Source organism: Rana temporaria, chromosome 5 (assembly GCF_905171775.1).
Source record: "Rana temporaria chromosome 5, aRanTem1.1, whole genome shotgun sequence".
In the NCBI taxonomy this organism is placed as follows: domain Eukaryota; kingdom Metazoa; phylum Chordata; class Amphibia; order Anura; family Ranidae; genus Rana; species Rana temporaria.
In genome coordinates, this window is record NC_053493.1 from 339,596,865 (window position 1) to 339,621,839 (window position 24,975).

At 44.2% G+C, this 24,975-nt stretch overlaps 1 protein-coding gene across 5 annotated transcripts in view; it reads right to left on the bottom strand.

The window, feature by feature from the left end:
• The window catches only part of STAU2 (staufen double-stranded RNA binding protein 2), a 390,310-nt gene that overhangs the window by 142,356 nt on the left and 222,979 nt on the right, over window positions 1–24,975 (bottom strand). For all 5 annotated transcript variants that reach the window (XM_040354430.1, XM_040354427.1, XM_040354428.1 and 2 more), the window contains one exon: window positions 12,642–12,949. In XM_040354430.1, the coding sequence (XP_040210364.1) occupies window positions 12,642–12,949 (308 nt within the window). The remainder of the gene's footprint in view (window positions 1–12,641; window positions 12,950–24,975) is intronic.

A 24,975-nucleotide genomic window follows, 5' to 3' on the forward strand; every position in this document is an offset into this window, starting at 1 on the left:
GGAGCCTGCTACATTCATGTAATGTTGAAGGCAATGTTATTTCTACTGCTTTGGTTAGTGCTTCGTGTATTGGGCTACCGACGTCATTACAAGCTTGAATCAGCTGGCAATACTGAGCACCCACCAGGCTGTAGTAATACAAGCTGCTCTTGGAAATTTCCCGCCGTGCTATGCGCGAAATTACGGCGCCCCGACGTGTTTCTTTAAACGGCGACGTGCGTAACGTACTTTTGTATTCCCGGACGTCTTATGCAAAAAAATAATAATTGGAAATTCGACGCGGGAACGACAGCCATACTTTAACATGGCTGGTCTAAATCTAAGCCATGAAATAGCAGGCTTAAGATTGCGACGGGAAAAACCGACTAGCGACGACGTAAGAGAATGCGATGAACGTGTGTACCTTCGTGGATCGCCGTAAACAGCTAATTTGCATACCCGACGATGGAAAACGACGTGAACTCCACCGAGCGGCCGCCGGAGAATTACACCTACGATCCGAAGGCGTACGAAGCCGTACGCCTGTCGGATCTATGCCAAAAGCCGTTGTAACTTGGTTTGAGGATTCCAAATCAAGATACGATGCGGAAAATTTGAAAATACGCCGGCGTATCAGTAGATACGCCGGCGTATTTCTGCTGTAAATCTGGCCCAAGGTTTTTTACCTTCATGCATTCTATCAATTCTAAGGTAAAAACCTGTGTGCAACAGCCTCCCCAAATACCCAAGCCCCTTCTCAATCCAGTGATGTCCACAAGAGCCTTACCTCTTCTAGGGACTTGCTCTAAAAAAAAAAAGCATACTAGCACATTATGAAATACTTACCTTAAAATTAAGCCCTCCAGAGGTTCCCTGCCACTGCTGAGATGGCTTCCATCTTCCCCCGGTCTTCCTTCCAGATTCGTGTGTTGTCAGAGCGCACTCATGCGCATGGTTACATCAGGCACGGCATGCCAGCCCTTCAGAGCGCATGCGCCGGTGACATTACCAGCTGCATCCAGGGTGAATATCTCCTAAACGGTGCACATCTAGGAGATATTCATTTTACCTACAAATAAGCCTTAATTATAGGCTTACTTGTAGGTAAAAAAACACAAAGCAGACTTTACTACTGCTTTAAGCCTGTAACTAGGCAAACAAGGAGCAGCAGAAAGCTGATGAGATCACTACCCTCCTGTGCGCATGTTGACAGTTTCATACTGATAACACTGACACTGCAAGGTCCAGCTTGAGATCTTTTGTGCACGAGATTACAGGGGGATGATTTTAAGGCAAATTAAAGTACTTATGCCAGGTTCTATGAAAAAAATTGTTATTTGTAATGACTAAATAACTAGAATAAAAGGTGTTGTCTCAAGTTCAGCCTTAACGTGAACCTGTGTTAAAGTGAACCTGTCCATCTATGGACATGCTGGTATTACAGAAGTCGATCCTAATCAGTGCATGATCAACGGTGAGCATATTCTGACGACAGTGAAGTCTCCCCGTTGTCAAAATACACGGGAGGGATTCCCCCATCCACTTTTAATATGCGAATGGGGGAAATTATACATTTTCTTTCATTCTACCTGCAGGCTGAATGAAAGAAAATGAATCATGTATGGCCTGCCTAACTTAGATGCCCATATCTCCTATAATTTTAATTGTAATCTGTAGCTCCTTGCAGGTATAAAGGTGAACACCCCTTCTTTTTTTTTGTATTCAGAGAAAGAGCAAACTAAACAGCCTTTGAAGAAAGAAAGTACCATATTTTTTCAGCCAAGCCAAGTCTATTATATAACTGGACAGGTTTTGTGTATTACAGAGCATTCAAGGACTTACTATATTACAGACCATGACGTGGAGATTTGTTTCCAAAACAAGCCATTGCTAGGGAGACTTCCTGGGATGAACCACTTCTAAGGAAACACCCTTCATCTAACAAAATTCCTTCAGACGCAATTTCGAATTAAACTTGATATAAACAAACTAGCAATTTACATGGCATTAACAGCCTTCTCATTATCACCACTGCAACTGTCATGCATTGCCATGAAGATCTTACAACTTTCTTAGGATTCACAATGTGAATTAGCTAGATAACTATTTTAAATGAAAAGTTAAAGCGGAGTTCCGCCCACCCCTTTTGAAAAGTCAGCAGCTCCACATACTGACACTAAGGCTCCATGCACACACAAGCTAAAAAAAGCTATAAAAACGCCAGTAGCTTTGCAGAGAGCCTTTCAACGTTTTTTAGCGTTTTTGCAATAGCGTTTATTAGCGTTTTTGAGTGTAGCGTTTTTAACCTTTTTTTTCCCCAATGGATAGCAGCGTTTTTTTGTGTTTTTTCCCACCGGAAAACGGCACTTTGAACGCAAATTTCCGGCGTTCAGAAAAAAACCAATCAACTCCAAAGCTCATTAACACTAAAAAACTCCCATGTGTGCATGGGCACATAGGCTAACAGAGTTTAGTTTATAGGCTTTTTGAAAAAATGCCAAAATGCCAATAAACAACAGTTTATTAGCTTCTGTGTGTCCTGGAGTCCAGTGATGTTTTCATCGGCTGGTCAGGTGCTGCAACCACCATTGGGGGTAAAGGAACCTGGTAGTGTAGCCTTTCGGCTTCACAGCCTGGTCCCTGCTGCACATGCGTGAAGTTCGCTGCACACTCTCACTGGCCTGGCAGAAGGGGGGAGGGGGAGCACCGAGCTGTTGACGTAATTCGCCACGACCTGGTCACCCATCTCCTAACTAACCTGTGTAATAAAAATGTATATCATTTTTTAGCCCCTTCAGGTCTGGGCATGGGATCTCCTGGGTCAGCCAGCAGTGCTGCAGGAGAGAGAGTGCTCTATCAATGATTAGTAAAACCTGCAACAGCAACTTCACCCATGGGCTTCAATTGCCCATTCAATTTCGGCACTTCTTTGGGGTGGGGTGGGTTCATGCAGTGCTGGGCAGCCGATTTAAAAAACTGGCTCCTAACTTTTTCAGTTGGCTCCTAGATTCTAAGCAAATTTGTCAAGCCCTGATCTGTTGCCATGTGTTTCTGCTTTCAGCTGCTTCAAAAATACATCAATCTGGCAAAAGTAGCTACAAAATGTTTTTGAACTTTAGACGCTTTGGAGTGGAGATGTGAACCACCACCAAAGAGAATAATTGATTGTTTTACTCCCTGAACATTTTGGAGCTTCGGGCTACAAAACCCTCAAGTGTGAATGGGGTCTTAAGCAGTATTAAACCCAAAAGCAAACATTTATTTTATTGTAGCTTACTAATCATGTGATGGCTGCATTAGGTTTTCCATTTTAGGCTTGCTTTCTTTCATTTTCACCTTGTGAGTCAGTCAGTTATGCCCTGTACACACGATCAGTTCATCTGATGAAAACGGTCTGATGGATTTTTTCATCAGATATCCGATGAAGCTGACTGATGATCAGTCGTGCCTACACACCATCGGTTAAAAATCCGATCGTGTCCAACGCGGTGACGTAAAACACGATGACGTGCTGAGAAAAATGAAGTTCAATGCTTCCGAGCATGCGTCGACTTGATTCTATGCATGCATGCATTTTTAACCGATGGACATACCCAGAGACGATCGTTTATTTCTATCGGTTTTTTAACCATCAGATAATTTTAAAACAAGTTCCTAGTTTTTTGACTGATGGAAAAAAAACTGATGGGGCCCACACACGATCGGTTCGTCTGATGAAAACGGTCCATCAGACCGTTTTCATCAGACGAACTGATCGTGTGTACGCGGCATAACTCTGTTTTCAAAAGAACAAGCTGTCCTGTAGATGTAACAGTTACAAGGTAGAGACACACCATTTACCACTGACAGGTTAGCGTACAATGATCAGCTTTTATTTATTTATGCAAACCCTTTATGTCAACAGGTAAAAACTGTGTGCTGTAACTGTAAAGTGCTAGCTGGAGTTTGACTTCAATTTGTTTAGAGTATATAAATCCGCTAGTTCATCTAACACTCCCCTCCACCTGACAATGTTCCTGTCTAAAGGTGCCTCTGTGCTCCTTCATCCTGAGTGGACGCACTCAAAAACAGGAGGTATGTTACTGGCCAGCATGAATGGGCTCAGGCATATAATACCTGCCAGGAAACCGTCACTGCACACAGTCAATCATAGGCAGTGAGGCATTTCCCGGCTCGCAGCTGCACATACACACACCGCCTATGATTAGCGGTGTGCAGTGATGACTTCCTTGCAGATACGATCCAAACACATCTGATGCCCTGTACACATGTGCGAGATTTCCGACGGGAAAAGTTCCCCTTGGATATCCCGAGGAGAAAGCAGAGAACCTGCTAGGTTCAGACTTTCCCCTACACGCGGCCAGTTTTCCCGACAGGAAAACTGCGATTGAGCTTTGGTCGGGAATCCCGGCCGTGTGTATGCTCCATCGCGGTTCTCTTTTTTTGTCTAGCGGTTTTTGGGCAGTTTTCCCGTCGGAAAAACTGCGAGGAGCATACACACGGCCGTCAAGAAAACTGATCGTGTGTACGAGGCATTAGCTTTGCATTACTGTCCAGATTACGTGGTGAAAACAGAGGGGGGAAAAAGCATAAAAAATAAAACGAATGAAGTAAGCTGCAATATATTACATTTATGGTTTTGGGTTTAATACAGATTTAAATCGGTTTTAAATCAACTGTGTCACCTAAATGAAAATTTCTAAAAACCGTGCCCTGGTAAAGTATGCTCTCAATACTTACCTCTGTAGCGGGCAGCAAGCCCTTACCTTTGCTGTCTTCCAGAAATACAGTATCTGAAGAATCTTTGAAGTGTGGGTGTGTGAGCAGTGTATCCTCCAACTGTGCCCTGTAGGTTCCTCCTAACAGCCCCTACAGAATTACAGGACATTTCACCATCCCAAGCGCTACTGTCAAGGGGGAACTTTTTAGATTTTTTTTTTTTTCAGGTGACAATCCTTTTAAAATGGAGCTGCCACAAACCAGCTAAAACTTGCAACAGAGTTTCCTGCTATGTATGAAGGTAGGAATCCACAGTGCGGTGAAACTGTGGAACTAGCGGTCTGTCCAATGAGCAGGTTATAGACATGGAAGTAACTAAATCCGTATCCATCCCTCAAATGTGCAGCACAAATTTTTAACACCATGGATATACATATCCCCAACCCTGTGTCATGCTTGAACAATTAAATGTAGAACAAACTGTCTAAAGCATGGTGCTCTTCCCAACTAACGTCCTTTACAACTATAAAAATGTGACATTTAATTACATGATACATTCCGATGTTCTGACAACACTCATTAACATAACCTCTGGGCTTCACATTCAGTGTGATTACATTCTACACAGAGGAAATTGCACTTCTGTGTTGTAGGAAAAGCAAACAAGGAAAGCACAAAAATCATGACAACACTACAAACCAACTGTTCAATTTAAACAGACTGCATGACAAAATTAACAGTCATAGCACCTACCAGTACGACAGGTTGTACATAACATGCAGCAACACTGGCAATTTCTAGAGAATCAATTTTTCTGGCATAGAGCTTCTACCACCCTTTTTGCAGCATGAGGGCAAGACTACTCGGCCATTTCTATGTTTGTAGCTGTAAAATAACTATTTGTGAGCAGCAAAAAGAAGGGTTTAACAAAAACCACAAGTTGACTTTCAAAGTGTTTACTGGGGATTATCGCAACACTGTGAATGCGTGAAGCCGCAACAATATCCGGCAAATGCAATAAAAATCAACTGTAATAGAAGGAGAATGAGGTTCTTCAGGATAGCACGCTCCGTCTGTTAAGCCTCATTCACACCAGCAGTGGCATGTATTTGTTTATATGCATATAAATATGTGTAATGATTTTAAATAGTATAATTCACACTGTAGCTGCATTTAGGCGCATTTGGGACACTTTAATTTAGAAAAAAAATTTAATCTGTGTGTCCAGGGGTAGATTAGATGCACATGTAAACACAGGTATATTTCAACACAGGAGGAAGTAAAACATTTAGTTATTTCTCTGCGAATAAATAAAACAAAAAGAGGACAGTCTGAAAGTAACCTAAGTAGTAAATCTATACACATGACCTTTGATCTTCAACTGTTAACCCTTTTTGCTGTTACTTAAACCTGGCTTCGGGAATCTGACTGTGCCTCACCAGCTACCCCGTCACATGGTGGCCTTCACTGTACTCACTCACCCAAACCCAGTGGAAGAAAGGGAGGTGAAGTTGGAGTCCTCCTATCCCCTATCCTAGCCTTTTTTGAAGTTCACTGTAGTTAATATTTATTCTCCAGTTTCTTTGTCATACCTCCTAGATGACTTTTATGCTTGAGTACCCTACTTCCTTTCCTCTGAAATACAATTTTTTTGTGACTATCCCTGTTAATGTCAACAGCCTGGCTACCCTCTCAATTTGTCAACCTAACCTCATCATTTGACCCAACACAAAAAAAAACACACTCCTACTCACTCTAATGACACCTTTGACTGTATTCTCCTGCCTCTACACCTTTCAACTAGGGTTGTCCCGATACCACTTTTTTAACACCGAGTACAAGTACCGATACTTTTTTTCCAAGTACTCGCCGATACCGAATACCGATACTTTTTTTTTAATCTCATGTGACAGCGGCACATGTGTCAGTATTTTTTTTTTTTATCTTTAACAATTTGTTATTCATTTTTTTTTTTTTTTTTACATATTTTTTTATTTATAATGCTTTCTTTTTTTTTAAGGGGGGAGGGGGGCCGTGTCAGTGTGTTTTTTATAAAAAAAAAATATTTTCTACAATAAGTTTTTTTACTCTTTTGTTTTTTTATTCTTTATTTTTATTTTATTTATTTTTTCAGCCCTGTTGGGGGGCTTTGGTGAGATATCAGGGGTCTTAACAAACCTCTGACATCTTCCCTTTGAGACAGGGAAAGGGACACATGTTCCCCAGTCCCTTTCTCAGCAGCATCAGCTGCGCTGAAAATGAATGGAGAGAAGACAGCGTCTTCTCTTCATTCATAAACTGAAACACTGTAAACACAGGTTACGATGTTTCAATTATGTGAGTAGACAGAGTCAGTCATCACTGACTCTGTCCATTCGGAGCAGTAAGGAGCCGGATTTACCGTCTCTTACCCCGCTCTCCATCCTGACATTTCCAGGGGGTGGAGGAGGAGCACGGAAGGGGAGAGAAACACGGCGGGATACATGGAGGGAGAGAGAAACACGGCGGGATACACGGAGGGAGAGAAAAACACGGGGGGACACGGAGAGAGAGAGAAACACGGCGGGGGACATGGAGGGAGGGAGACAGACTGCAGCAAAACGGAGGGGGGCTGGAGGAGGATACGGACAGTCAGCGGTGATCGTGTGTGGGGGAGTTACAAGCACTGATCACCACTGATTTTAAAGCAGCTGAAAGCCGCGCGGGGGGAGGGGTGTAGAGAGAAGCGGATAAATTACTTTTAAATCTGTACATCGGTGATCGGTGCTTGTAACTTCCCCACGCACTGATCACCGCCGACAGTACAAGTATCGGGTGAAGCATCGGGAGCATTTGACCGAGTACAAATACTCAGGCAAATGCTTGGTATCGGTCCCGATACCGATACTAGTATCGGTATTGGGACAACCCTACTTTCAACCACTCCAACATGCTTTATCCTCTCGCTAATTATCACAACTGTCAGTTTGATACTCTCCTTGTCTTTAACTGCCTATCTTTCTAACAGTTATCTGTAGAAACCTTTTCCACTTTAAATCTTTTATTTTCTATTCTTCTACTGATTACCTCTACAACAAAGTCTCACCACTATCCTGCTTGCACACGGCCACTTCTGTCTACAACAGCTTACTCGCATCTTCTGTGTACACAGTTTCTAACCTTACCACATAAGAACTAGGCCCTGACTGCTACATTCTCAGCAAACAGTGTGTGGCCAACCAACTCAGTCACTGTCCAGGACATTGTCAATCATTTAAAAAACAAGACAGGTGAAATCTATGAGGAGATCTCTACTAACCAGATATATCTTTAAATGTGAAAACACAAACATCAAAGTCTTCTAAAGGGTCAAAGGCGGCTGGGGTACAGGCAGAGCTCACGCAATAAAATCACAGAGAGAAATCACCTATCCAGGTACTGCTTACATTTTTATGATAAACTTCAGAAACTTTTTGTGACGAGATCCTTGCTCGCCCAGGTCCTGCTCTCCCGACACTCCTCTGCTACCAGTGAGTCAGCTTGCAGATTGCAACGTCTGATGGTCCAGTCATCCAAGGTTCCGGGATCCGAATTACAGCTATGTGCCATTCGGACCCATTAAGAACAAACACCAGGCAGGCTGTATGTAAGTTCCAACAGGACTCTTTATTTCAAGTACACAGCACACTTTTATACAGAATTTTGGAACATCCCACTCCCAACAACCGCTTTCCTATTGGTCAATTGTAAAGTATATCCGGTCTTCACTCAGGTCCCCCTTGACCATGCAAATGAGGACTTGAAATTGTCAACAGGGATTGGTCCAATAGCTTGGATAGAAAGACTTGTGTATTGAGACAGAAGCCCCAGGGGGTAATCAATGTACACAATAACCTGGTTCCAGCTAGACGGCCTGACTCCGACACCCGCTCTTAACCTGCAGAACACAATAAAAGGTATTTCGCAAGCTGGTTCCACTTAGCATTTCAAAAGCCTTGCATTGAATGTCCCTCTCCTGTGTAACATATGTCAAGTAGAAACACTTTAATATCTCAAGGTCCATGACATTACTTCCCCTGGGAACCAGTCCAACAGCCGCAGTGGGACCCAAACGGGTCAACTCGAGGATGTTGGAAAAGTAGTCTTAAAGTTCCAGGACTGTGCTGGGATGACCCATCTGCCTTCCTGTTTTGAGGTCCTGGCCCATAATCGGACGGCAAGAGGCTCACATTCAGTCCTCTCCAAAAGCCCCTGTCCCGGCTAGGTCTGTCACACATCTCCCCCTTTGGCAGGAGACTAACACTGGGAGAGACCCCAATTTCGGTACCCACCCAGTACCCCAGATACCTTGTCCCAAAGAGAGCATTACTCACCCAGCCAATCTCTGCCTCTCTCAGAGAACACGCCTGCCGCTGGGGAGAGGCCTGGACTGGCCCTTCTCCCTGGAGTCCTTTCAGCCGCTGGAGAGAAGACAGGGTGGCTGGGCTCAGTTCATCATGCCATTGGGAATCTGGGCCAACTGGCCACCATTCCTGGGGTATACCAGTGGAGACTGCAGTCCCATCCACTGATGCTAGGTAAAAATCCCCCGGTGCTTGCAAAGCAAAGCCGACATCCTCCTGTCTCAGTGCCGCACCATTTTCTGGGGTTGTGTCTGTGGAGATCGGAGTCCCATCCACTACCACAGGAACCCCCTCTTCTGTTAGTTGAGAGCAGAGGCCCGGGGCACTCTGCTCTGTTGCCAGCTCTTCCGCTGGGTTGCTGTGAGTGGGGACCACAGTCCCATCCACCGATATCCGCTCAAGCTGTAGTTGTGTGCAGCAGCCAGTAGCATCCTGCCCTGCTGCCAGTGATTCAGCTGGGAGTAACAGCTTTACTACCTCAGCTTGTTGCTGGGGAGGGGGGCCAACCGCCCCGGCTCCCTGGAACTCCACAGTTGGTCCCAGTGCTGGGCAGAGATGGCTAGCATTCTGCCCTGTTGCCAGCACTTCTGCTGGGGGTGCATAATCCATAACATCCTCTGAACAGTCCATACATTCTGTAATCTGTGGCTGGGGAGTGATTGCCATCTTCTCACCCTGAGCCTCCGGAACTGCCACGGGGGTGGGGCAGAGGTCTTGATCCCTCTGTCCTGTGACCAGCGCTTCAGCTGGGGAAGTTCCTTGTAACTCCACAAATACTGCCCTTGGTGCTGGGCAGAGCACAGTGAAGTTTGGCCCTGATACCAGCTCTTCTGCTGGAGGCTCCCCAGGTTGTTCTTCCTCAGCAGAAAAGTCTATCAAATCCCCTGTCTCTACAACTGGTGTCTGGGGATAGAGGTTCACCATCTCCTGTCCATGGAACCCAGAAGATGCTATGGGTACTGAGCAGAGGTTAGCAGAGCTCGGCCGTGCGGTCAGCACTTCAGCTTTGGGAATGGCAAGCTCCCGATTTTCCACTGCTGATTCATCAGCCAGGATTTCATCACTGTCAGCTGATATTTCCTCATAGTCCCAGGTAAAGGGAACCTCACCCTGCTGCTGAGCGGAGTCTAGCAGCTGTTTGTAGGTGATTTCCAGTTCCCATTCTTGAGCGGCCAGGAATTCCAAATCTTCCTGTAACCAGTGCACTTCCGGGACATTCAGTCTTCGCTCTCTGTGCTCCATTATTTCCTCCCAACGCCACTCCCGATCGCTCCCAAAGTTGGGATCCCTGGACATCCTCCAATACAACAATCCCAGGCCATCATAGTCAAAGCCTTCCGTGGGGCTGTCATCCGCTGACCACGGGCACTCTTGGACTACATACCACCGGAGGGCTCTGTAGCTCTCGTCCAACCGCATCTCTTCCCGGATCAGCCTGCTTAACTCTGCTGTCCACTCCTGCTTTGGTTGTTCCCCCAATAACAGCATCCGTACTTCATACTGTGACCAGTACCTTACATGGATGGAGGGGAGAGCTTTTCCCTGGTGTCGCTGCTCGCGGGCTAGCGCTTCTTTCCAGAGTTCGCAGCGGATCGAATCAGACCATCCAAGCAGGACCTCCTCTGATACTGGTCCTCTGCGCTGTATCTGCTTCTCTCGCAACCTCCTTCTGAATTCCTCTTCCATGGTTACTGATATCTGTACCTCTCCTCTTCTTTCATTTGGTGCTGCTTCTTTAGGCGTTGTCACCGATCGCCGTATTTCTGCAATTCTCAGCTCCTGTTGCCGCTCTCGTTCTCTCTGTTGTCGCTCTCGTTCTCTCTCATCCTGCCGCTGGAGGTCTCTAATGGTATTCTGTATGGCGGTCTCTGATGGGTTCGCACCATATAATGCCAACCGCTGTTGAACTCGCTGCTGGAACAAGTCTTCAACTGACCGGGGTCCTGCATCACCATCCCTCTGATCCATCTCGGCTAGCGCAATGATCAGGGTGGCCTTGTTCTTCCCACCGGTCCCTCCACGGCTCTCAAGCAAGTCTTTTAGCATGGTTCTCCTCCAGGCTGCATAGCTGGTCATTCATGGTGGTGGTTTGGAGTTGTCCCAGTAACTGGAGAGCAAATCCCACCGCTGCCAACCAATGTGACGAGATCCTTGCTCGCCCAGGTCCTGCTCTCCCGACACTCCTCTGCTACCAGTGAGTCAGCTTGCAGATTGCAACGTCTGATGGTCCAGTCATCCAAGGTTCCGGGATCCGAATTACAGCTATGTGCCATTCGGACCCATTAAGAACAAACACCAGGCAGGCTGTATGTAAGTTCCAACAGGACTCTTTATTTCAAGTACACAGCACACTTTTATACAGAATTTTGGAACATCCCACTCCCAACAACCGCTTTCCTATTGGTCAATTGTAAAGTATATCCGGTCTTCACTCAGGTCCCCCTTGACCATGCAAATGAGGACTTGAAATTGTCAACAGGGATTGGTCCAATAGCTTGGATAGAAAGACTTGTGTATTGAGACAGAAGCCCCAGGGGGTAATCAATGTACACAATAACCTGGTTCCAGCTAGACGGCCTGACTCCGACACCCGCTCTTAACCTGCAGAACACAATAAAAGGTATTTCGCAAGCTGGTTCCACTTAGCATTTCAAAAGCCTTGCATTGAATGTCCCTCTCCTGTGTAACATATGTCAAGTAGAAACACTTTAATATCTCAAGGTCCATGACACTTTTTAATTAGCAAATGATGTCTCTTCCAGGGAGCTGTGTAATATAAATGCTGTATAAGAAAATCAGATGTTGCTCCTGTTCCTAGGAAGGACATATAGGAGTGGATAGTTCATTCTTTTTTAACTGTTCTATGCGTTCTGTACTTAGAAACGGCAATATTTTAGAGTAGGAATGTTTGGAGGAGAAAACAGAAACTCTGACGTAATGTCGTGCTGACCTGGCAGTATTTTTAGCACCGATAACCAGACCTTCAAACTCAACCACAAATATCAATAATATATTACCTACATTTAGCTACATTTACAATTTAGCTGATTTGTGCAATAAAGACTTTAGTATATTCAACATTTAATTTGACAAAATAAAACACAGTAATAAAACAAAATAAAAATACAACTGGTAAGCATTAATGAATTGACCCTTAAAAATGATATTTGAACTCTGATGATAGATGGCTGGATCAAACACCAGGTACACCTGTGCACTTGTCCACCAACAGCAACTGTTATGAGGAGGCACTCAATTTTCCAAATGGATTTTTTATATATTTTTTGCATTATAGGACATAAACAGAGATGGGATATTTTATGGTTAAGGGAGAAGAGAAGGGAGGTGCATCAGGAGATCCAACTGCTGGAGTCCAGTGAGTGACTTAGAACAATCATGAAAAGGTTCCTTTTATAGGTAATTCAGAAAACAGTCCTGTAAAGTAAGCAGTGTGGCTGTAACCTTAATTCCAAAAACTTTGTTTGTTGACATGACATAGAAACAAAACACAAGGTATACATGGATTGGCTTCTATTCATTCAAATATAAAAATGTCCTCACCTGCATGCCCTGAATGCCCGCCAGATAGTCCAGCTGTTTAGAAGGCTGCACAGAGGATGTGGTGCAAGTCTTGTTGTTCCCTGCAAATCCAATAGCCTCTGCAGTAGGGGAGCTTCCATTGGTTAGGAGCTCCCTGGCAATTGCAGAAGTGCAACTTTGGCCTACTGGAGTGCTAAAATATGAGCTGGATGGTTGGCTCAACTCTTTGGATGACAGATAGTTGACAGCAGGAGCAGGCACTGTTTTACTGCGACTGGCTTCCATTTCTTGATAGACATCGGGAGAGAGATGCAGTATTCCCTTGGGAGCTAAAGAAAAAGGACAGCTGTAAGTTTCATAACAATAATACAATTGAAATCTCTGCAAAAAAGGTACAGGTAAACCCATAGAAACCGTACAGTGAAATTAAACCTATTTGTCACAGCCAGGGCTTGACAAATCCCAGTCGCCATGGCGACTAGAAATAGTGTCCTGGCGACTTTTTGTGAGCTGGTGCCATCTGGTGGTGAGCCGTTGGTATTACAAGTTATTACCACCAGATGTGAGCTGGCGCCATCTGGTGGTGGCCGTTGGTATTAAAAGTTAAGCATTACAAGTTAAACAGCAATTCTAATGTAATTTTTCACTATTTTTCACTATTTTCACTGCCATCTTCTTCCCTCCAATTAGAACCCCCAAACATTATATATATTTTTTATCCTAAAACCCTAGAGAATAAAATGGCGATCGTTGCAATACTTTGTCACGCCGTATTTGCGCAGCGGTCTTACAAGCGCACTTTTTGGGGAAAAAAAAATCACTTTTTTTAATTAAAAAATAAGACAACAGTAAAGTTATCCCCATTTTTTTTAATAATATGAAAGATAATGTTACGCCGAGTAAATTCACACCTAACATGTAACGCTTCAAAATTGCGTCCGCTCGTGGAATGCCGACAAACTTTTACCCTTTAAAATCTTCATAGGCGACGTTTAAAAAAATTTACAGATTGCATGTTTTGAGTTACAGAGGAGATCTATGGCTAGAATTATTGCTCTCGCTCTACCAATCGCGGCGATACCTCACATGTGTGGTTTGAACATATGCAGGCGCTGCTCAGGTATGTGTTCGCTTCTGCGCGCAAGCTCGCCGGGAAGGGGTGCGTTTTCTGGCTCCTAACTTTTTTAGCTGGCTCCTAGATTCCAAGCAAATTTGTCAAACCCTGGTCACAGCTATAAAAATATTTAACCAATGTATTTTAGTTGAAATTCCTGTACTTTACTAGAACATGTAGGCTGCCACTGCTGACCTCCTATCATACTAACCTCCTGATTTCATTACATTGAGTCACTTGACCCAGAACAAGTTGGTGATAGGGACTTCCGACTTTATCCAAATCTTTGATTGGCAAAACCAATGGGTGAAAATAACAACTAGGCAATTAGTATTTTCAAGTGGAGGTCAGCAATAGCAGTCTACACGTTTCATTTAGCACAGACTTACTGTAATCTGAGACCATGCATCGAGAACTCAAAGGGATGCCGAAAACCATTTTCATGGGGAAAGGCTTTTTTTCCCTGATAAACACACCATGGTCCAGTGCTATTCCAAAGCCGAGAACCTGCCTTTCAGGTTGCTTTTGGTCACATAAAACTGCATCCACAATTTTAAAGCGGATTACTTTTATCATTCTAAAGTCAAATGCTTCCACTAAAACAGCATTTCCTAAAGTCTGACGTACTACTGATGGTATTAATCTTTGCTATGTATATTTGGTAATATTTTCTAATTGTACAGGTGGTAGTCAGATACTGTAAGTGCTGAGATATATTTTTCTGGTACAATAATTTTTATTGGTAAAAATCTGAAAGAATAACACAACCAAATTCCCATGCAGGGGATACAAGTAATAAGGCACATGAAAAATTGTAATATACAAGGTACAATAAAGGTATAAAACTAGTAGACAACAACAACCTTCTCTTGTGAGCCAGGGTACCCGAGTCCTGGGAACAAGGGATTGTGGTGGGGGGCAGAAGGAGTGGACGGCCATACCAATGCGTATGAGGGAGAGAGACATGAGCAAAAAGGAAAAAAAGTATAGGTGAGGTAGGGAAAGTTCCCACAGACCAGAGAACCAGTGATGTTAACCAGTGATTTCCAGGCTAGCCGGATGCAGAGTAAGGGCATAAGACCACACGGGTCCACACCTTGAGAAACTTAGAGGGGGAGTCATGAAGGATGGTGGTCATCTTTTCATTGACCATTAGGGTTGTCAGGATGCTTTTCACCTCTGTGAATGAAACCGTGTGTTTTTTCCAGGCCCTGGTTATATCGCGTTCGGTGGCAATGAACAGGTGGGCTAGTTTCTACTGATGAGAAGAGACCTGGAACTGGGTAAAGAAGAAGTAGCATCCTTACAAATAGGTATGTGGAACAGTATGAACAAAAGTCAGAAGACCCTGCACCAGAATCCCACAAGGCGGGTGGCAGGACCACCAAATATGGATCTCATCTCTGCGCTGACCACAACCCTGAAAAGTGCAAAGATATCTTTAACCAAATTTTGGGCAACAATGAATTGAAGCGCTTTCATTTGCAGTATTAATTCCAATTGTAAAAGCCACAGTACAAAATGTAATTAGGTGACCAAAGCTGCATAGCCTAAAAGTAGTAATCAATACACAAGCTATGCTGTCAAGATGGGGTGCCTACATCTAAAGAGTGTTGGAGCAGAATTACAAATATTTTTACAGACAAGTTTCTTTGCATATAAGTATTTCTTTGTGTTTTATCAAGTTTTATGCTTGGCGAACAGCTTTAAAATAACTGGTGTTTACAGAAACTGCTGCATAATATGAATTCGATTTAATAAATAATAAATAAAATAAAAAATCACCAGTGCTTAAAGGGGAGCTCCACCCTAAAATCACACTTTTCGTTAATATGTTCCTTTTAATCCATTTAATACAGTATTGCAAACAAATAAATGTTTTACTTCCCTGGATTAGCTTGTTGCTAGGCAGAATTTCTAATCTGCCTTCTTCCTGGACCGCGGTCCTTCTCCTCTGCTCACTAAGCCGCACAGACTCCTGGGAAATTAGTGTCATAATTTCCCAGGAGACTGTGCGCTCTTCTGTGCCCAAAAAAACGGAAATGACGCGATCACGGCTGTTTACCGCACCATGTTCAAGAAGGGCACAAAGCCCTTACTTCTTATTAAACAAGCCGCACGAGAGAGAAAGAGAGAGCACGCACATCTGTGTTATGTACGTTGTCATAACAACGGGGCGGGACGTTCCTCCGCTGCCGCCCGTTGTTATGACAAAGGCACAAACAACCGCCGCTACGAGCGGCGCTCTAATGTGACGCGTGAGATCGAGAGGTTACCCAGCATGCACCTCTCCACCGAGAGAAGTATAAAAAAAAAAATTATAATTACTGAGCTTCAGATGCCCACACCTAGGATGGCAACGGCCACATTTTTTCAGTGCTGCAAACGAGGCAAGTTTTTTATTTCTTTAGCGATTGATTGGGGATGTTTTATTATCATTAATGTGATCTTTAATATAATACTATTTAAATGGCCAAAAAAAAAACGTGACCGGAACCCCGCTTTAAGAAAAAAGTTTACTAAAGCCTTAAACAGAGCGATTTTCTTTCCTGCAACAGGTTACTGGAAAGAAAATCGCTCGATCCCCCCCACAGAGCCATTGCGTTCTCCCAGTGGGGGCTGGGTATAAGCCATCCCTGCTGGGAGAACACAGTGATTATTCCTATAACAGCCGCTAGCAGTCATCATATGTAAAATACAACTGGATGGTTGCACCCAAGTTTATCGATCAACTTGGGTACATTCAGCCTACCCATACATGGTTCAAATATCTACGGCCGGCCTAAATATTTCCCCCAGAGATCCTATTATTTCCACCATTGGGCTTCACCATCATAAATCACTCAGAGTATTATACAAGGCGAAGCCACCTCTTCAGATGTAAGTGACCAAGGGGAGTAGTTAAGAGATGAAAGGAATGGCTTAGCTGCTGATTAAAAATTAACCTTTGCACATCTTTAACAATGACTGAGATCACACATTTGGGGAAAAGGTGAAGTGTTTTTGAAAGAGCTGATGCAGCAGATTACAAAGGTACATTTACATAGAAAAGTTAGAGGAGGTTTGGAAACATTTTGTCCAAAAGGATGTTGCTATTAAGGGTTAAAGCACTAGAGGTGACGAAGTACCAATATGAAATGGAATCCTCTGTATAGTTTAATGAAGGTTGGTACAGACTTGGATAGCGAACAAAACAAGCATGGTAAACTATTGCTGCAAAGGGAAACAGTATGTGATAGTTCTCAATGAAAGGCCTCCATGTGAACAACTGTGATTGATTGTACTAACTGCAAAGTGTTTAATAAAGCCAATACCAGGGAGCAGATGTGTGTCTGTTTGATGTATTAATGACGAAAAACAAACATTAGGCATTGGCCTTCCAGCACTTTCTGTGGTTTTGTGTGATCCGCCCAACCATCAAAATGATGTCTAGGACATAGGCTTGGATAAGATTCAGACACATTATAAAAAGAAAAAACCAAACACAAAAAAGTATATCCTGTGGACTACATTGTTGGGCAATATCATTTGGCTATGACACGGGTAATTAAAAGCATGCATTGTTTACAAAAGTGAAATTCCATTTTCAAGAGTTGTTTTAAGTAATTTTAACATTGCTGCCCGCTATAAAGCCATGTTCCAAATAAAGGCATGCCATTTACTTTACATGCTTAGTTACATTTTGAATGGAAGCATATGGGACCACCGGTGCAGGCTACCCAAGGATACTGGGACTTGTCCTGCTGGCTGATCACTGCCAGCTTCAGTCAGTTTAGACAGCCAAGTGTACCACTGAGGCCCCGTACACACGACCGAGTTTCTCGGCAGAATTCAGCCAGAAACTCGGTCGGAGCTGGATTCTGCCGAGAAACTCGGTGGTGTGTACACTTTTCAGCGAGGAAGCCGAAGAGGAACTCGTCGGGCCAAATAGAGAACATGTTCTCTATTTCCTCGTTGTTCAATGAGGAAAGTGGGCCCGTCGAGATCCTCGGCGGCTTCAACACTGAACTCGACGAGGAACTCGATGTGTTTGGCACGTCGAGTTCCTCGGACGTGTGTACGGGGCCTAACATTTAGAAGTCCAATAGGAAAGTAAAGAAATTACATAGGCAGGATCCTATAAAACTAACGAACGTCTTTCTATTTACCGTATTTGCCGGCGTATAAGACGACTGGGCGTATAGGACGACCCCCTAATTTTCCAGCCAAAATGTTGGTTTTGGGATATACTCACCGTATAAGACTACCCCCTTCCTACTAGTCATGCCTCGCCTCACGGTGCCACCATTACATGCCAGACTGTGCCCCATTACATGCCAGACTGTGCCCCCATTACATGCCAGACTGTGTCCCATTACATGGCAGACATGCAGAATTGCGGCCGTACTGTACGTTTTTCCAAAAGCCGCGCCTCCTACATCTTCTGTAACGTGATAGGCGGAACAGTCAGCTTCCCAGGAGGCACTGTGTTCAGTGTTCGCCTATCACGGAGGCCCTCTCGTCCTCGGACGAGAGGGCCTCCGTGATAGGCGGACACTGAACACAGTGCCTCCTGGGAAGCTGAGTGTTCCGCCATCACGGAACAGAAGACGTAGGAGGCGCGGCTTTTGAAAAAACATACGGCCGCGATTCTGCATGTCTTTAGGATAAGGTAACGTTAGGTTACCGGCGTATAAGACGACCCCCGACTTTCAAGAAGATTTTAAGGGGTTAGAAAGTCGCCTTATATGCCGGAAAATACGGTATATGCCTCAGACTGCTGCTGTGATACCTCGGTTTCCAAATGGTCACACATGCCTACGAATCCATTTAAAAAACTTTAACCACTTAAAGTGGTTGTAAAGTCTTTACTACCACTTTTACCTACAGGTAAGCCTATAATAAGGCTTACCTGTAGGTATAAAGAATATCTCCTAAACCTGTACGGTTTAGGAGATATTCCCCTCGCAATGCGCCGCTGATTGCAGCGGCGCATGCGCAGCGGGGATCCTCGGCTAAAGGCCCAGCAGCCGCCGGACCTTGCCGAAATTAAGTCTCCCGCGCATGCGGGGGAGTAACAACATCGCCGCTCCAGCCAATCACAGCGCTGGAGCAGCGATATCCGGAAGACACACCGAGGCAAAATGACATCTCGCTCGGCATGGACCAGGTAAGTATTTCATAATGAGCTAGTATGCGGTGCATACTAGCTCATTATGCCTTTTGCCTTTCAGGTGTAAAAAAAAAAATAAAAAAAATTATTGCGGGTATACAACCGCTTTAAAAACCGGAAGGATTTGGCCCCAGGCATTTTTTTGCGATACGGCTCTGCGTCGCTTTAACTGACAATTGCGTGCTTGTGCGATGGTGTCTCTTCTGTCATAAAAACCCTACCTATCAGCAGGGCTTTTTTTCTCAGCGAATAGGTGCAAGTACTCCCCACTTCTGAGTCACATCTTGTCTGCACCCCCTACCCACCTCCGAGCAACGTCCCTTGGTTCCAACCCCTTGTCCACTTCCCAGTGCCACCCCTTTTAGAGAATAGAGAACCAAGTATAATTTTGTGGTGTCAAGTAATTTGTATGGAATTTGTTAATAACAAGAAAAGCAGCTAAATAGATCCCCTGCAGCCATCAACAAAAGACCCACCAGGCAACAATAGTTCCCTCACACAACCCCCCCCCTAGCAACAATGGATCTACCCCAGCAGCAACAACAGATCTCCCAGAAGCCTGCATGAATAGACACCCCCCCCCAGCAGACAGCAACAATAGATCTCTCAACAGTAGATCCTTCCCAGCAACAACTGCCCCCCAAGAATATAAGACCCCTACCAGCAGCAATAGAGCCCACACAGAAATAAAACCCCACCAGCAAAAATAGATCCCCCAGCGGCAATCATCAACAGACCCTCCAGCTCCCCTTGCCATTACATACATTCAGTGCTGGAGGTACAGGAACTGTTCCCCCTGAAAAAAAAAAAAAACCTCTGTCTACCAGCAAGTTCTTTTAATTGGAATTTGCCACCACTCTAAATGTGGTAAGTTTGGTTGATCCATGCAGGATTTAATGTTTTTAAAGTGGAGGTTCACCCGAAAAGTAAATTTTTAACATTTGATTGAGGCTCGTTTTGTCTAGGGGAATCGGGTAGTTTTTTTAAAATCTAAGCAGTACTTACCGTTTTAGAGAGCGATCTTCTCCGCCGCTTCCGGGTATGGGCTGCGGGACTGGGCGTTCCTATTTAAGTCTTCCGACAGTCGCATCTATCGCGTCACGATTTTCCGAAAGTAGCCGAACGTCGGTGCGCAGGCGCCGTATAGCGCCGCACCGACGTTTGGCTTCTTTCGGCTACTCGTGACGCGATAGATGCGATCGTCGGAAGCCTATCGGAAGCCTGTCAATCAAGAAGGAACGCCCAGACCCGAAGACCAAACCCGGAAGCGGTGGAGAAGATCGCTCTCTAAAACGGTAAGTACTGCTTCGATTAAAAAAAAAAAATCCGATTCCCCTTCACAAAATGAGTATCAATCTAAGGTTAAAAAATGTTTTTCGGGTGAACTCCCGCTTTAACAATTGCAAAAACACAAAAAAGTATGAGGGAAAAAAAAGCATTTATCTGTAAGAGACATCTTTGACAAAACGGTCCGCCAAAGCTTATTTCACAGAAGTCAGATGAGAGGAAACACCTTGACAAACATACAGTGATCAGTGTGCAGATATTCAGCTGATAAAACATTGGAAAGCCTATCAAAGAGAGCCCTGCAGGTACAATACACATCTTCACCCTGGGAGGAGGAACAGATTCAAAGGGTGTCAACACAATTTGGCGTTCATTATGCAATCGGTGATGCACCCCGCCATGCACATGAATACGTGCGACAGCTCTGCAAAGGATTATCTGCAAATCTACATGGCATATCAAAGACAGAACACTACCATGCAGGGAAGGCTGCTCTCTAATCACAGAGCTCACTTTTCCTGATGAACTACTGTGAAAGGAGAGTGGGAAAACAATGTTTAGAATAAAGGCCAGCTTTTGTTCTTTGATACAGAAAGTTATTAAAGCTGAACTCCAGCACTACCTTCAGTCAATTGTACAAGCTCTTCTCCTTCACTGAAAAAGCATACCGACTTCACTGCATATGGTGAATACTAGATTATTATGATGCACCGTGCCTTGCCTGCCCCTTTCACACAGTGGATTTAATTTCTTTCAATCATGGAAGCTCAGCATTGTGGACATCACCTAGGGTAGTCTGCACTGGGACGCCCAACTCCCCACACTGGCATTTACCCATTAAGGCATTTTGATACGTGCATAAATCCTCCCAAGAGCCAGTCTGCTGCTTGCATCAGGGCTGAGGGCTCTTGGCAGGAGTAATGAGTCAGGCTGATGTGATATCTTCAGGAAGCAATGTACAGCTTCCCCAGCCATGGTCTGTCTGCACTGCATAGAGACGCACAGAGACTGGGGGTTGTGTACAAAAGGCAAATACACTTTGCACTACAAGTGCAAACTACAAGTGCAAAGTGCACTTGAAATCGCACTGAAGGTGCACTTGGAAGTGCAATCGCTGTAGATCCGAGGGGGACATGTAAGGAAAATAAAAAATAACATTTAACCACTTGATTACCGAGCCTGTTTTTCAGATTCGGTGTTTACGAGACTAAAACTGTTTTTTTTTGCTAGAAAATTACTTAAAACCCCCAAACATTATATATATATTTTTTTATAACACCCTAGAGAATAAAATGGCAGTCATTGCAATACTTTTTGTCACACCGTATTTGCGCAGCGGTCTTACAAGCGCACTTTTTTTGGGGAAAAAAAAACACTTTTTAAATTAAAAAATAAGACAACAATAAATTTTGCCCAATTTTTTTATATATTGTGAAAGATAATGTTACGCCGAGTAAACTGATACCCACCATGTCACGCTTAAAAATTGCGCCTGTTTGTGGCATGGCGTCAAACTTTTACCCTTAAAAATCTCAATAGGCGACGTTTAAAAAATTCTACAGGTTGCATTTTTTGAGTGACAGAGGAGATCTAGGGCTAGAATTATTGCTCTCGCTCTAACGATCGCGGTGATACCTAACTTGTGTGGTTTGAACACAGTTTTCATATGCGGGCGCTACTCGCATATGCGTTCGCTTCTGTGCGCGAGCTCGTCGGGAAGGGGCGTTTTAAAATTTTTTTTTTTGTTTTCTTATTTTTTTTTATTTAGTTTATCATTTTTTACACTGAAATAAAAAAAAAATTATCACTTTTATTCCTATTACAAGGAATGTAAACATCCCTTGTAATAGAAAAAAACATGACAGGTCCTCTTAAATATGAGATCTGGGGTCAAAAAGACCTCAGATCTTATATTTAGACTTAAATGCAAAAAAATTTAAACTGTCATTTTTTCAAATGACAAAAAAAAAAATGTTTCTTTAAGACGCTGGGCGGGACTGACGTTTTGACGTCACTTCCGCCCAGCAGAGCTATGGGGACGGGTGAAGGCCATTTTTCCCTCACTCGCAACCCCAGTCAGCTGCCAAACGGACCCGTTCGCCTCCGCCGCTACCGACGGCTCCGGTAAGCGGCGGAGGGCGCGGAGACCTCCATTATCGTTTACAGGACCGTTGGCACTAAAGATGGATACCTCGATTGTGGCAGCAGCTGCTGCCGTTACCGAGATATCCATCTTTAAAAACAGGACGTCTTTTGACTATGGGCCAGTAACCAAGTGGTTAACATGATTGGATTATAAATCAGCAAAGTTTCCCCTCATTTCAGAGCTTCCCCTCAGATTTACAGTGACTGCACTTCCAAGTGCAATTTAAATACAATTTCAAGTGCACTTTGCACTTGTAGTGCAGAGTGGTTTTGCCTTTCGTAAAGGAATCTTCCAATCTCCCTCAAGCAAGGCATAATCAAACCCCTCCTAAAGAAACCCAACCTCGACCCCAAAGACCCAAACTACCACAGACCGGTGACAAGCCTTAACACCATCTCCAACATCATTGAGAAAGCAGGAGTACAAAAGCTACAACTCCATTTGGACACCTACAAACTCTTGGACCCACAACAATCTGGTTTCCGCCCAGGCCACGGGACAGAAACTGCACTTTTCAAAATCTGGAATGATGCCCTTGAAGCAGCAGATGATGGAGAATCATGTCTCCTGGTGCTGCTGGACCTCAGCGCAGCTTTCGACACAGTAGACCACAAAACTCTGCTCACTAGTCTCACAGAAGTAGCCGGAGTCGCAAACTCGGATCTACCCTGGTTCGCATCCTTCCTAGAAAATCGATCCCAGACAGTGAAACTAGGAGCTTTCACTTCGGAAGCGCGTACAATTACATGCGGAGTCCCTCAAGGATCACCCCTGTCGCCTGTGCTCTTCAACACCTACCTCTGCCCACTCCTCAAAATCATCAGCAAACAGGACCTGCTCTATCACTCCTACGCTGATGACACTCAACTTTACCGTCGCATCACCAACAAAAAAGTCCAATACCACGCACTAGAAAATTGCCTCTCATTGATCGATGATTGAACGACGGAGAGCTCCCTCAAACCTAATAGATCCAAATAGAACTTATTGTTCTCCACGCAAACCGAAAGAAAAACTGTAGGACAACATGCACACCACCCACCATCCTTGGACAAACCATCATCCCTAGCACCAAAGTCAAAAGCCTCCGAGTCATCTTTGACTCTGACATGACTATGGACGCACAAAAAGGATCAGTAGTCAGAGGATCTCACTACCTTCTCCGCCTGCTGCATAGACTCATCCCCTTCATCCCGGAAGGAGACACAGCAGTAGAATTTGGAACAATCATCAATTCCCAACTCGACTACGCAAACTCCCTCTACCTCGGACTTTCCAAATACCAAATTTCGTATCTACAAGTCGTCCAGAACACAGCAGCCAGACTGGTAATGGGAAAAAAAAAACGTGGGAATCAATCACCCCATTGGCTAGCTATGAAGGATCGGGTTACATTCAAGACCCTCTGCCTCACCCACAAATGCACACAAGGAAACGCTCCTCAAAACCTACGCGAGAAAATAAAACACTACACCCCTAATCGTGCCCTCCGGTCAACTAACCAAAACCTCCTCCACATCCCCAAGACCTACTACAAATCTAAAGGAGAACGAAGATTCGCAGTGCAAGGACCACGGCTTATTCCACAGACATCCGTATGGAATAAAACCATCGGGCCTTCAGGAAAAAACTTAAGACCCACCTCTTCTGAGGACACAGGACGACACTGGATGCAAAAAGCGATATATTTCACATTTGTAGCGCTATACAAGTTACTCACTCACTCATAGTGATGTCATCACTGGGTCTAAAGTAAGGTATGTAATGGAAACAGAAATGTTTCATTTAAAAACATAATTAGCATTCTAATGAGGGAGGAAAGGAGGGATTTAAGAGGGCAAAATAAAAACAGAATAAACCAGTGTTTTCTAAAGTCAAGATTTTTTGTTTAAATGAGTTGTATACCCTTGTGTTTTTTCACCTTAATGTATTCTATGCAATAAGGTACAAAAACCTTCTGCTCTGCAGCTGCCCCCCTTTTTCTTTCCTGAGCCAGATCGTTGTAGCGACAGGCACAAGTATAGCAGCTCCAGCCGCTGTCTCGGGTTCTCATTGGATAGATTGATAGCAGCAGGAGCCATTTGCTCCCGCTAATCAAATCGCTCCCAGTCAAATCCAGTGACACAGGAGTTGGGGTGAGCCGAGTCCTGCTGTCTGTGTCCATGAACGCAGCAGCAGGACTCGGGAGCGCAGCTGCACGAGTGTTACCATGGAATGCGGCTTTTCCCGTGGGGGCACTCAAAGAGGAGGAGCCAGGAGGGACGCCGGGGAAACCCCAGAAGAGTATCGGTTAAACATCAGGATACGTTCACTGTACGCAATGCTGGACGTTCAGCTAAGATTAATACATTTTTCTGAATCTGAATCTCAGTGTTTCAGCATTAATGAAAACAGCAGCTACAGTATCTCACAAAAGTGAGTACACCCCTCACATTTTTGTAAATATTTTACTATATCTTTTCATGTGACAGCCCTGACGAAATGACACTTTGCTACAATGTAAAGTAGTGAGTGTACAGCTTGTATAAAAGTGTACATTTGCTGTCCTCTAAAAATAACTAAATACACAGCTATTAATTGTCTAAACCGCTGACAACAAAAGTCAGTACACCGCTAAGTGAAAATGTCCAAATTGGGCCCAAAGTGTCAATATTTT